We start from the raw sequence: 15,107 nt of genomic DNA on the forward strand, positions 1-15,107 counted from the left end.
TGTCTTTTAACTGTTTACTCCATTGAAACAACATAGAACTAACTAAAAGAAAGCAGGAAAGCCAAAGAACATGTACTCAGATCGACGATAGAGCCTATCACCTTGGTCAAAACCAAGATTTCTGGTTGATCATAATCATAACACTACAAACCGACAACAGATTTTGGTATCATATGGTAGACCAGGTGACATATTTGGTTCGCAGGCAGGCAGGTCTCACCAGGTAAAATATTCAATCCCAACTAAATCACGCTCAGGCAGGTTGCAGGCATGGGTGCTAACTCCTAACGAGGCATCCTACTGCAGGGTTAAAACCAAACAGCCCCTTTTACAATAACTTCCTTAAATAGCAGTTGAGAATAAACTTGGTGCCAAAACTAACAGCAATGACAGGAAAGTTCAGGAGGATACATCAACAGACCAAACTAACTATCCAGTCACATTCCACAACCACAAGAAAGCAAAATGAGCTTGACAAAGAAACTCCAATTATTCCCAAAAAACATTGCCGGTAGCGGTTGCAGATAAACATCTAAGCAGGAAGACCATCAAAGAACTTCATGTAGTCATCAAGCTTCTCCTCATGCCTGATCTTAACGATCGAATCATCCTCTTCCACCTGCAAAGCAAACAATAAACCGTATTGGTTAAGTGACCAATGAAGAAAACTGATAGACAAAAGAGGCAACAAATGGGGAACGTTATGAATGGACATCCCCCAAAGTCTCAATTCCTTACATTTACGGTCTACACCTGCATGGTTGACATGCAGAACTCTTAAGAAAACATTGGTTGGCCAATAGGCACGGGGGTATTTGGAAACACATAGAATTTGCATGTTTTAAGAAACGAGCAACTTTGGCACTAGCCCTTATTTTAGAGCCCCAATGACTGGTTGTCAAGCTCCTCTCCATGATCCCCTACAGCCTCCATGTTCTACAGCACCTCAGGCTTGCCAGGCTTTGTTCCCTTAAGCTCCTCTAAGCCGCCAGCACTATGCCCCACTCTCCTAATTGGTCTGCTCAGCCTACCTTCTTAACAACAATCAACAATCCAGAAAAGAACCAAGCTCCCGTCCATGGACAGATACCCATCTGCGACATTGTGGGATAGGCAAAGGGGACGACGCGCAAGTAGGCTGGTAGGTATGGACCAGGAGCGACAGGGTGCAGGCTGTGCGGCATGGTGTGGAATCATGGGGAGATGGCATGCAGGGAATTTCAAGCCAAGTTTGAGCCTCTCCATCACTCTACATTTGAGGCCTTATGCAGAAAAAAGGGTAGCTTCAACAGGCCCCACTCAAGCACTCAAACTTGAGCGGCACCAGCATTTGCCCTGAGCCCCATCTTTTCCCAATGGGCAAGCAAGCCATGCAAGGAGGCGCAGTGGCAGTGGAGGGTCAGGAGCAGTGGGGGTTGCAACCCTGCTGGACCTCGATTCTTAGAATCAACCACCAAAACTGCTATAGTTACTCTAAGGTCTAAGGAAAGAAGACCCAGGCAAGTAATTGAAATTCCCTAGCTCGCAGTGGGTCTTTCCATTTTTCCTACAAAATAATCATGAGAAAAAAGGAATATAGGTGGTAATATGTCCCCCCCAGGGAGGTTGCCGCCCTTCTTTAGCTAAAATATCATGTTGCACTGTTTCAAAAAAATCATCACAAAAATCATGTATGTAGTACCTAAAGTTTGTAGCTGAAACAATTCAGTCTGAAATTCATCTCTGATGTTGAGATTAAAAAAACACAAGTGTCACTGTCAACACATGATGAACAATGACAGGTTGACCACTTGTTTATTTTATTTCTTGACATCTAGGATTTATATCAAACTAACTGTTGCAACTATACTTAACTCTGTGTTCTACATACGTGATTTTTGTGATGATTTTTTTGAAACATTGCAACATTATATTTTAGGTATTGAGGGCGCCAGCCCCCCCTGGGCACTAAATATGTGTTGTAGTTTGTACCCAGTACTCCGGCGGCCTCAACTTGAGGTTGTAGGTGGAAGCCATGCTCATACAGTAGGCACCTGCGTCATGAACAACCAGTCCAGCTCCCTAAAAGGACAATATATGTCAGAAGGAAACAGAGGAGACACTAATCATCAAATAAAATATAATGGCTTTGAAAAAAGACCTCATCAGGGGTTGGAAGTTCCCTATCTTTTCCAAGGAAATCTGCGGACTCACAAACTGGTCCTACAACATCAAAGGTCGCTACTTCGGCACCAGGAGTGGGGGGAGAGACCAGTTCGATATGCTGCCACATGAGTAACAAGATTCAAGAGCTGAAATAACTTTCTTCACATGACATTTTTGTTTATTCGGTTAACATGATTTCTATGCATTTCAATGAAAATGAAACCTAAACATAAATGCTTCATCAAGTTGCTGCAATCATAGTGCTTCATTAAGTTGCTGCAATCCCTGAGTGATGCATAGTTGACTAAGAGAATCAGCAGTGGAAACAACAATCATAAAATAAATCTATGGCAAGAATGAGATGTAGCAGTATCATATCATTCCAAAACTAAGACTAAATCCTTTACTCTCAACACATTACCTAAATATTTAATCTACTGTGTGGTGTCTATGTGATGCTGAGAACATAGGTGTGTAGTTGAACATCCTGAGCCTACACCAGTAAATTACCCATATATGGTTGTAAATATTAGCATTGAAAAACTGTCCGATACAAGGCAATATTCAAAATTTCCATGCATTAATCTACTTTCTCAAGACTATCACAATGTCAAAGTGGTTACCATCTTGGATACACAACCAAAGCTATGGCTTGGAATCATTATGGTTCTATAGACGGAAAAAGAAACTACCTAGAGAACATAGTAGTAACACTCGCTGTCATTGATTAAATCTCTACTAAACAAACCCTTCCTAAAAAAAAAAACTCTAAACAAACCTGGTATGCTCCATACAGACTAGGTCTGATGAGTTCTGCCATGCTGCCATCAACAACAATGAAATTCTTTGTACCATTAGATTTAACACCAGTTACTCTATTAACGAAGCAGCAAGTATTAGCGATCAAAGATCTTCCAGGTTCAATAATAAGAGTAAGATCTGTAGAGAGAACTAATTCTCGCACCTGCAACAAAATAAATAGAATAAACATGATGAATCAAGCCATAACTGCATAAGCTAACTTTTCATATCACAATAAGGAAAACTGATATCTTAAAGATGCATGCGTGCCTGCATAGATATGAATCAAAAACATGGTAACGATGCTGAGCTTACAGTGTTGATGAGATCCATAGGTGTAGGTAAGACTGCATCGGTATGATGGTAATCTATTCCCAAACCACCTCCAATATTCAGGTACTCCAACTTAAAACCTTGTGCTCGAATTTCATCAACATAATTCACCATAAGAACTGCAGCATCTCTGAATATATCAACCTAAAAAAATGGAAGAACACTTTAGATACATCTACTAAGAAACAGGTATTCTGCAAAGAATACAGCAAAGAATACAGCCATCTAAGCAAAGAGTACTGGACACTGAACATAAATGTTCTGCATGAATATTATTTGGGTCTTTATGGCAGAAAGATAAAAGCCATAACCAGTATCAGATCACTTTAAGCAAAATAATTGAAATGGTATTTACTATAGCGACTTAGTGAGTGCATGGGTAGTACATATGCATGGAAGGATGGAGGATCTACCTCTTGATTCAGTCAAACATGCATCTTAATTTCAAAATAGTTGCATGGTCATCCTCAGGTTCTATACGGGACTTCAAAGTTAGATCTTAGAAGACAGGTTCTATAATGGACTTCAGGTATAATTTTAATAATAACAATAATTTCTAATTTTTACCGGTGGTAAAGGCTGTCAGGCAATCATCCTAAAACAGGGTACATTAACAGACTACAGGTGACATAGTGCAAAATGGTCATTGTTGACTGGGGCAGCAAACATTTAGCTGACTGCAGCAAAGTGACTGTTAACCCGACACAAGATGTTGCCTATTAGGCAGAGAAAAAAGTACAATTTACCACTGCAGGCAAGCTTTTTATTTCCTCAAATAGACGAATATGCAAGAGAGCTGTGTTTCATTGCATTAAGAAGAAAAAGAACAACTGCGGGCAAGCTCAGTCTCAGTTCAACAAATTCTAGACATAAGGCTATAGTGATATTAAAATAATACTACAAAGAGAACAAGACATTACCTTTGTAATAGTAGATCCCAGATGGCAATGAACACCGACGAGTTTGATTTCATCTGGGTATGACTTGATAGAGTCCAAAAACCATTGCAATTTCTCATTGCGGATCCCGAATTTGGACGTTTTATTTCCCGTGGCAACATACGGATGTACCTGTTGAAAAAAGTTCCTTCTTACAAAAAAATGTCCAAGCACTGCTACTTGGCATATCAACGTATCTTATAGGTGTGAAATTCAAAACTTTTATAACATTTAACTCTTCTTCTTTTTTTCTCGAACACGCAGGAGAGTTTAACTCTTCTTTTATTATCACTACCATTACTAATATACTGCTGACTCTTTTATCTTTTGGTAGCTCTTATATTGGGTTTTATCTCTACCGGTCTAGCCTGCCCAATTTGCTTGGGATTAAAAGGCTTTGTGGCAGTGGTCGCTCAAAAGTGGAAGACACAAGGAGTTATTTAATCTGTTAAAGGAAAAAAATCAGATAGGGAGGAAAGAGTGATCACAACAGAAGTGGCAGTTGTCCACAAGACATTCAAGTAATAAGGAAACAGAAGGAAAAAATCCATGGATAACAAGCACAAGTAAATTAAATCAATAAAAGGTACCCCACTCAAAACAATACAAAGGGATGTTAGCCAGCAGCCAGGTGCACACCCACAACTGAAACTTGATAGTTGAGAGAGAGAGAGAGAGAGAGAGAGAGAGAGCACAAACACAGTGCCTGCTGACTGAACTGAGGATGTCTTGTAGTAGTATAAGGTGATGTACACCCACTACCAGGCCATACATGTTCAAGTTGATGTACACCCACTACAAGACCATACCGGCCATTCTACCAACTACTAGAACAAAGCCATACATGGCCTATGGATAGAATGGCATGACCAAATAAGCAAGAGCTAGCCAAATTCCATCAAGGGATAAGACAAGGGCAATAAAAGAAACCAAATACTCTCATTGGCCGCATGTGTATACATGTACGTGTGTTTTGGGGAGTACTAGAGGGTAACCATACCTGCGGATCCACATCTGGATTTATTCTAAGCAAAACAGGCACTTTCTTTCCGGTAGCCCTTGCAGCTCTGACAATATTTTCCAAATCAAATTCACTATCCACGTTTACAAATACTCCGCTCTCAGCAGCTAATTTAAGATCTTCGAATGTCTTCCCATTTCCGTTAAATATACACCTGATCTTCAAAATAGAAAATGAATATAGTTACTTTCTATTCAGAAACAATGCCATCAACTGGAGAAACGGTGAGCTCTACAGCTGAAGGGGTTTGCAAGACCAATGGCAAGCGAAAATCCTTGAGTAGATTAAAACAATGCTATGCGATAGCCAATAATATCATTATGTGATTTTTTTTTTTTTTTGGTTTTGGGCCTATAGTCCATGTACACTTTTGTAACATTATTTATTCTTTCATACAAAAAAAATAACCAGGTCTCTCCTTTTTGCACTATCAAGGACAGATCTGCACAAACAAAACCATAGTACTTGTATACACAAGTTCTGCTAAAAAAAACTGAACGCCTGTCAGATAGCTTAACTAGCATTTTGGAATCTCCCAGCTCTTTCCAGATTCATGTTTTGTTGAGGACATATGTGGGAGTTAGATCAAAAGAAAATTCTTCAACCCTTTGCCAATGCACGTGAAAGTGACAATTCCAAGTTCAAAGTTTTTGTATATGAGTTTTTTACGCCGTTGTGCAAGGGAGGAACCAGAAGGAAGGTTGCGGCTAGCAGGGAAGAGATCTTCAGGAGGCTGTCCGAGGGTGCGCAGGTCAACCAGCAGGCCGCTGAGCCAATAGAGAATAACAGTCAACATCTTCTGTCCCGCAGCTAGGAACCTGACTTATGCATGCAGACTAAATAAAATGAACTTGGCACTAGAGCTGGCCTTTTTCGTACTAGAGTTTTGGTGACGTGCTTGTCTGCATGTTTGTGTGGCCATTATGTGTGATCCCTGTTCTTACTTTGTAATCTGGTATTCCCAGAAACTCGCTTTCTATAAAGCAGGGCCGGAGCTCCTTTGTTCAAAGGTGATATATACTTCAATCCTCCATTCCGCCCACCATTTATACAACAAGAATAAGACATTTAGACCTATACTGTGATGCATTCATATTTGATTTTTGTCTGCAACTTGGACTTGGAGTCTTGAAGTTGGAGAAATCAGAAATGGGTGGACTTGGCTTGCTGTTGCCTTATTGGGGAAAAAAGTAAAATTACAATATTTGCAGGGTAATTTCAATGCTTACTGAATTTTAACCTGCATTATTATTTGTTTATTAAAAGTACTAAAATGTATCTGCATATGGGGTATTTGGGGGTAAATGCCCTAATAGTGTGTCCATATCAGCCTGATAACAAGACACTTATCTGTGCTGCATAGACTTCGATAACAATATACTCCCTTCATTCCAAATTATAAGACGTTTGGCTAATGCAGTTTGCTGATGCATAGATGTTTTGGCTAATGCATAGACGTTTCGGTGCATAGATTTTGATAATGTATTACCGTGGCTAATGCAGTTTGTGCAATCGCTACAATAATCTAACATTATCACTGCTATCCATGCCAAATATACAGAAACGCCCTTCATCACCATCAGCGGCAATGCAACATAATCTATTATAATCCATCCAAAATTAAAACAATAAACAACAGCAGCAGAAAGTGAAGACATTTGCTCAATGACACCAGTCCATCCCAGGAAGTAAAAATCTTGGAACAAGAGCAGCACCTGGTGGGGTCAAATCCCGCCTGGAGAGCGAGTCGGAGCTCGTTGCCGCTAACGAGGACGGCGCCGCAGCCAAGCTCACGCAGGACGCGTAGCACAGGGAGGTTGTTGTTGGCCTTCACGGCATACCCGACGATGGAGCGGAGCCCCTGGAGAGCGTCGCGGTAGGCGGCGAAGTTGCGGAGGATCTGAGGCTTGCTGTAGAGATAGAAGGGGCTGCGCTCGGCAGCCGCCATCGCGTCCTCCACCCGCACTCCCTCGCAGTACAGGTAGCCGTCGGCGCCACGCCGGAAGCAGTGCTTCGGCACGCCGGCAGCCGCCGCCGCCGCGGGCTGTGGCGGTGGGGACGGGGAGGCCGTGGAGACGGAAGCGCGCACGGAGGACAGGCGGCCATGGCGGCGAGGGAATGAGACGACGGCGGGGCTCCGGCGGTTCGGGTGGCTCGATTGGGTAGGGTTTGGGGTCGGGAGAAGGGAGCGCGAGAGCAGGTTAGCCGCCGCCATTGCTAGGGTTTAGGGAGCGAAGTGTCCTGTACCAGTTCCACGCAAACACGAGTTTACAGGGATTTCAGGATTTTACCTCCACGTGTGCCTCAGAGCAAGTATAATAACGTTTTTTAGCCGGCTGGGAGGAGTCCACGTCGACACGGAAAATGGCCACGTCGGAGAGAGATTACTGAGCGGGCGTTTTCCATCTCGCCCTCCTGCAGCTCATCATGGTTCGAGAAAAAAATTATTTCTCGCAGGCGTCTCCCAGCTCGCTATCGGCGAGAAGCCGACGCCGTCTCTCCCAGCTGATGGCATGTACATGGGCTTCTACACGTTGACATTAAATGCTTGTATTTTTATTATAGTACACCTCTCAGCCGGTTCATGGTACAGATTGATTGTATAATTAGCTGTAAGTAACATGGCAGCTTCTCTCAGCCGACAGTGGGCTAAACCATTAGCCTTGCTCTCACTCACACTAATTTCTTTGAATTGTTTCGTTATCTTTTCTCCAATTTATTTTTTTATTTATTTTCTTTCTTTTCCAGATACCGATTCATTTCGGGTGGCTCTTATATATAAGCAATCAAGCATGCGATGGGTTTTGACATGAAAATGAATTTTTAGGGGAAAACAAACAAACAAAAAAAGGGCGCTGCTGGCGCTCGGACGTCCGATGGATATAGATTCCATCGGACGCCCGCCCCGCACGCCTCTGCCTCCTTTCGGACGCCCGCGTCTGACCCACGTTGCATCTCGCATGCTGCACCGCCTCCACATACACACGCAACCCCATTTGTGTTGCGCCTGTGCATGCATGTAGGAGCACCCACGCCTACTCCTGGAGCCGAGCCCCTCATTTCCCGCGCCTATACTCCTGCAGCTGCAGCTCAGGCCTCGCTTCCCGCGCCAATGGATGCATGTGCATGTAGCTAGGACCATCTTTAGTTCCCCAAACTCCTTAGCACTATGAAAAAAAAAAGATTTCCCGTCACATTAAGTTTGTAGTATATGCATGAAGTATTAAATATAGACGAAATTTAAAACTAATTGCACAATTTGATTCTACTTTACGAGATAAACATTTTGAGCCTAATTAATCAATGGTTGGATAATTATTATCAAATACAAACGAAATGCTGCAGTACGCTAGCCCAACTAAACGTGGTCTAGGGTGGGGAGCACCCACGCATGTGCTACTGCAGCAGGTACGGGACCGCCTCCTTGGCTCCCGTGTCCATGCATGTAGGTGGGGACCTTGCCCCTTATGCCCTCGCCTTGCTTTTGTGCTGCTCGTCGACGTGTTTACGCAAAGAGACCAGATCTATACGGAGTATTTGCAACATCAAATCTATTTTGTAATATTTAAATAAAATACTTGCAGTATATAATATACATACAAACATGCATGGCACCTACTGTGCCGGATAATAAAAACCCTCGCAACATAAAAGCAATTACTGTAACATGCGTTTGAAACAGGTGACACATTTATAATATAATTTTACAACATACGTGTATAACTACAGCAATATAGATAATATCCGTTTGAAACTTTTGAAGTACACATTTGCAACATACGTAACATAAAAATGAAGCACTTATAACATAAAACATTTGAAACATATATTTGCAACATATGTGTATAGCCAATGCAACATACACATGATAATATTTGAAACATATATTTGCAACATATGTGTATAACTAATGCAACGTATAGATGCCAATATTTGAAACATATATTTACAACAGATAAAAACACTCGTAACATATTGTGAAATAGATACTAAAACATTTGAATATATGTTGCAACATACATTAATAGCCGATGCAATATACTCCGTATGCAATATTTAAATAAAATACGTGTAACATCTCAAATGCATGAAACGCTTGATGCCATGGTGTGGTGGAAAAATTTGGACCAGTACTCAGATGCCGAGGGTCAACTGTTGAGGAAGCACCAAACGACCTACAGTATGTAAACGTGTGCCTTCTCTCCTCTCACAAACAGCCTGTTCATCCTGGCTGGCCCTGCAGCTGGTTCATCCGGTCGGCCAAGCCGTTGTTTAGTTCTCCGGAACTGTACTACGTAAAAAAAAGATTATCCGTCACATTAAATTTGTGATACATGTATGAAATACTAAATGTATACGAAATCAAAAATTAATTACACAGTTTGATTTAACTTTGTGAGACGAATCTTTTAAACCTAATTAGTTAATGTTTGGATAATAATTCACAAATACAAACAAAATACTACAGTAAAAAATCTATACCAAGTTTGCAGGGGGCAGCATGCGGCAGGGGCTGCTAGCTGACACACGGAGAAAAGAAAGAAGCAGGAAGCCCAGCAGGTCTGGCCAGAGCTAGTGGCAGCATGTTGCAGAGACGTGTAGTACTCCGTACAGTAAGAAGCAGCAGGTCTAGGGGCTACTCCGTAGGCTGCATGCGAGGTGGGAGCCAGGCATGCGTGGAACATGTACAGTAAGAAGCAGTCTAGGGCCTTGTTTAGATCGTAAATTTTTGCAATCCGGACACTGTAGCATGTTTTGTTTGTATTTGACAAACTTTGTCTGATCATGGACTAACTAGGCTCAAAAGATTCGTCTCGTGATTTACAACCAAACTGTGTAATTAGTTATTTTTTTACCTACATTTAATGCTCCATGTATGCGTCCAAAAAGTGATGTGATGGAGAGAGAGTGAAAAAACTTGGAATTTGGAGGTGATCTAAACAAGGCATAGAATCCCACGCCGTGTCACGCGCGCGGGTTGGAATCGTTAACTGACGTGTGGCTCGTCCGTCCGAAAGACACGTCGCCCATAGGACGCTCTAACAGTAGCATTACCGAACAAAAAACGAATCTAGATAAGAAAGAGTGGGTATGACATAGGGTAGGGATATATTAAGCTTGTACCCCACCCTCTTGTTTGGCATGTGACGATGAGTTTAGCATTAGAAAATCAAAAGAGGTGCATAAAATAGCTAGAATTGTCACTTGCCCCGTGCCCGTGCTCCAAATAATCAACATCCATGTTCACGTATGAAAGTCATATCCTTAATGTCTTCGTCAACCTGCACGGTGAAACTGGAAAAAGCTATGCATGAGTTTTTTTTTTGTTCGAATCGTGCAGGTTTTATTTCATTGTGGAAAGGGAAATTTTGTCAGTGTGCCTAAGAGAGTTTGATGTTGTGAATTGTGCTTGAGTAGCAACTCGCAGTCTATGTGTATGTCGTTAGAATTTGTGTATGCGCCACTGAAACATAGTAGAGGTTAGTGGCACTGGCAGGAATACGAATTCCAAAGGGGCGCGCGCACACGGATAGCAATTTCCAGATGGCATACACAAATTGCAAACCATTTCTTCCCTCTGCCACAAACACATTTCACAAGTGTAAGAAACAAAGAATAAAGGAGCAAACTCCTCCATGGAAGCATTTTATCCTGTCCTTTAAGAGTACTAGTATAGTTCCTAGCCACGGGTTTATTTCAGGGATGCACGTGAAAACAACGAAGCGACAGTAATTTTTTTCATAGTTTAGTCCGAAAAACACTCATGCATAACGACAAAGCATAATAGTTCATGTCTCGTATGATGCAAATAATAGTATACTGCAATGCTAACGCTGCGGCAACACCTAGGCATATACAGATAAACTTGTCGTTTGATATGCCTATTCAAGGGGATGGGATTTCTAATTTTTTGCCACTCTTATGGTGGCTCACTCTCCATTTGCCAGCTTTGGAACGGCAACTACAAAAAAGTCCCGGAAAACAGTAGCTCGCCTAATATTTTGCCATTTTGGTTGACGTGGCAAGCTAGACTAGCCAGCCAGCGTGGCAATGGAGAGTTGACCCGTGAAGACCGACGCAAAAGACCAGCATGCCCCCCGCCTTCTCTCACTTAATGCGCATCGTCTCCCTCCCGTCTGCTCAGTCGCACCCCCTCCCCTCCCCTTCCCTTTCATTCCCCTGGCGGCGGCGGTAGGAGCTCGAGGCGGGCTGGCGTAGACGGCGGCCACAGCTAGTCGGTGCTTGGAGACGGCGACGGCAACATAGCCTGCAAGGTTAGATAGACTTCCTTCTTCGGGATCCCCCCTTCTTCTCCCTACGCGCTGCTTCTTTGGATGAGATGCGATAACTGATGCTAGGGTTTCATCGAGTTAATGCAATGCTTGATTAGGCTTCCTGGGTTCATGGTTTGCGTGTGTTCATGTAGGATTTGGATGTAGAGGACACCATTAGACAACATGGTGTTGTCTCCGTGCCCCCCGTGGTATGTTTCTTTGTTATTGCCTCCCCAATGTGATGTAAACTACGGAGTCGGTTCTGTCCTAACTCCCGATTTGTTTTATTTTAATGTTATTGTCAGGATTGATCCTGGCTATGCTTTTAGAATCCATGTTAGCGTTGATAAATACACTCTGGTTAACGAATATGGAGAGCTAGAGCTTGTCATAGATGCTCAAGAACATGTAATTTGGTTTGACTGTAGGAAAGTGTGCACTCTGAATGGCTTCATAAATGAAATGTCCACCAAGATGATCTGGGGGCTCTAGTCAGCAACTGCTTGTTTGGGGTGTTGACATTGATAGTGGAACAGAGTGGAAGGTTACTAGCAGTGATCAGTTTTAGGAGATGATAATGTGTAGGATGGATCATAAGGTAATGCATGTTAGCTGTGATGTTGTTGAGAAAGATGCAGCTGGGCTCAATGTAGTGGTTAGCAGATCAAACAAAGGTGGGTCTTGTGCTATAGCCACCTAATCTGGGGTCACAAATGCAGGCAATGCAGAAGGCTTAGCTGACACCTGTAGTACTCCTGACAAAGGTAGAGCTGAAGGAACCGTTGTTGATTGGACCACACTGACTATATTGCCAAATGAGAATTGTGATGGTGAAGCTAATGCTGTGGCAAATGAGGACCAAATCTATGAGGCTTTTGGTTTCAAGGAAGCAGATGAGGCTCCTGCAGATGAGGTGCCTATCCCTAACATACCTGCTGATGTGGAGGCTGAAATGAATGAGGCAGCAATTCCCGTTAATGATGACATCCATGATGAGTGTTGACGGTCAATAACAATGAAATCCGACCGTCAATTAATATCAAAGATAGGGGAATTCAGCAAACCAACATCACATATGCATTTACTTCTAACTTAGTTCCACATGTATTTGGAGAATTGTATTTTTCGTAGGACATATACACAAATACATGTATTCATATCCAAAAGGCGCTTTTTGACGCATATTTGCACAAACAAATAACAAGGACGTCAGGAAAATAAACTCCAAAGAGGCCCAACACGCAGAGGTACCCACCTGGAGTCCACAAGAGCCCACCACGTAGAGGCGGTGGTGAGGTGGCGCAGCCCAGGGGCCAGCCGAACCAAGGGTGCGGCCGCACCCTAGCTGGGCTGGACCAGCACCGCCTTCCTCTAGAGGTTCGATGGCGGTTCCCTGAGGCGGTTCATCGTGTGCTCCAGTGCAACTTGTGGTTTCTTACCGCCTTACTCACCAGTATAAGAAGGGAGGCACACCCCCCTCATCAACACACACAACACTCTTGAGCAATCTTTACTTTCAGTTCATAGTTGTAGCTTTTACTTTCTTGTTAGTAGAAGAGCAAGGCAAAGCTACCTTGGAGAGCTTGACTCCTTGGAAGAAGACCACTTTGGGTATGAATAGAATTATGAGTTCTTTCAAGTTTATTCTCTCATTATCCAATTATAGTCATATTTATGAACTAGAGTATAGTTGTGATGTTATAATCTTGATATATGAACTAGTGTATAGTTTGTGTCATGAGAGTATCATCATTAACATTGTGCTTAATAAAACATATAACTTATATAATGAAGATTAGAGCTAAGTTGGGTGTGGTGGTTCATCGTACCGCAAGGTGTGCCCAATTCATAACTTGTCGATCCGTAGGGTCAGAGTCCCGGGGTGAGTTGGGTAGTCTCTGTATACGTAGGCATGGTGCCTGGGTATGGAGAGGCAGGTGTCTGCATGGCCCTTGCTTCAGTCGAGGGGATGGCGGCAGGTGGTGATAGCACTATCCGTCCTTAGCATTCCCCCTGTTCGTTTGGGATGTAGGAGTCTAAATTGGCATGGTGGTTGCTGGCAGCCCAGTACACGCATGTTCTCCTGATCCATGCCACACTTAGCACTAATTATAATTATGTAAATTGTATGAACATTAACTAATCATAATATGACTATACTAGATTAATGCCTGCTCGCTTAGGAATATTCTTTTATCAGTTTCTTTTCTATTTATCATTCGAGGAAAGCTCATGTGTGTGTCCACTATCTCTATTATCATTTCTTACCCCTGTATTAACAATTGGTTAGCTTGCACAGCATTACTACCTATGATCATATCAGAATCTTAATCAATGCCTTCCTTTGGGAAAATATAAATAACGATACCCGAATACTCACCGGGTGAAATGCTACAAACGATAGCTCCGTGCACTTGCGAATTAATATCTAAAAAGGTTAAGAAACTATCAAGGTCAATACTTGTGATATCGCTATACTCTAGCGATACTCCTAAGTAGAAACTACAAGGACATTTCTGGCGCAGTTGCTGGGGATAGGTGCTCTGCCTAATCCTAGTGATTACGTTAAGAAATGCCAACAAGCATTTCTGGCGCCATTGCCGGGGAAGGCATAAATGATTAAGATTCATAATGATATGTTCATGATAGTATGCATGTAAGGTAGCCATTGTTTATGCAGGCTAACTTCGCTTGTTTTCTCCTGTTGTGGATGAAAACAGGGATAGTGTATGACCAGGTTTGATCTACCGGAAAACTTCATCGACAACCTGGAGGTTATCCTAAGGAGGAACCGGTCCCATACCGTTTCTCCCCGTACCACACCTCCACCTCCGCCGACAGACAACCCAGTCAACCCCGCACCATCCGCTACTACCACTATGGCCAAGTCACTCCACGACTACTCTGTTCCCAACGTTGCCAACGTGCCCACCGGGCCCGCTGTCAACACTGGGGCCAGAAACTTCGAGCTCCGCACTGGCCTCATCACGATGGTGCAGGCAAACCAGTTCCATGGTTTGCCAAGTGAGGACGTGAACATGCATCTCCAACACTTACTCGAGCTCTACGACACCATCGTCATCAAGGATGTCGCACCTACAAGCATAAGGCTCCATTTGTTTCCCTTTTCCCTCACGAGGAAAGCGAAACAATGGTTCTACAAGGAGAAGGAAGCTATCAACACGTGGGACAAATGTTCCGCGGCGTTCCTCGCCAAGTTCTTCCCCATGGGCAAAACCAATGCCCTGAGGGGAAGAATTTCAAACTTCTAGCAGAGTGCCATGGAATCAATTCCTGAGGCATGGGAACGACTCCAAGATTACATCCAAGCATGCCCACATCACGGCATCGAAAACTGGTTAGTGCTCCAGAATTTTTATGATGGATTAACCCTGATATCTAGGGGGCATATTGACGCTGCTGCTGGAGGGGCCTTTCTCTCCCTCACTATTGATGGAGCCACAGCTCTGATCAATAAAATGGTGACAAATCAAAGCTGGGAGAGGAAAGAAAATCATAAAAAGGAATGCATACCGTTAAAGAAACGGACATGCTTTCCGTAAAAATAGACCTACTGATGAAAAGGCTGGACGA

General features: G+C 43.0%; 1 protein-coding gene and 1 non-coding gene across 2 annotated transcripts; both read right to left on the reverse strand.

Annotated features, from left to right (window-relative positions):
* LOC136508045 (probable diaminopimelate decarboxylase, chloroplastic) lies at positions 1-7,532 on the reverse strand. Its single transcript, XM_066502652.1, has 8 exons — positions 6,954-7,532; positions 5,218-5,392; positions 4,200-4,349; positions 3,262-3,423; positions 2,924-3,109; positions 2,141-2,263; positions 1,972-2,061; positions 1-619 (listed from the first exon to the last, which is right to left on the reverse strand). Exons 1-8 carry the CDS (start codon positions 7,451-7,453, stop codon positions 533-535), a joined length of 1,473 nt encoding a protein of 490 aa, XP_066358749.1. The 5' UTR covers positions 7,454-7,532; the 3' UTR covers positions 1-532.
* A 7,221-nt stretch (positions 7,533-14,753) lies between these two features.
* LOC136509688 (small nucleolar RNA R71) lies at positions 14,754-14,862 on the reverse strand. Its single transcript, XR_010772438.1, has one exon. It is a non-coding gene; the product is annotated as a small nucleolar RNA R71 (small nucleolar RNA).
* Positions 14,863-15,107: the final 245 nt, after the last annotated feature.

Source organism: Miscanthus floridulus, chromosome 15 (assembly GCF_019320115.1).
Source record: "Miscanthus floridulus cultivar M001 chromosome 15, ASM1932011v1, whole genome shotgun sequence".
Lineage (NCBI taxonomy): Eukaryota > Viridiplantae > Streptophyta > Magnoliopsida > Poales > Poaceae > Miscanthus > Miscanthus floridulus.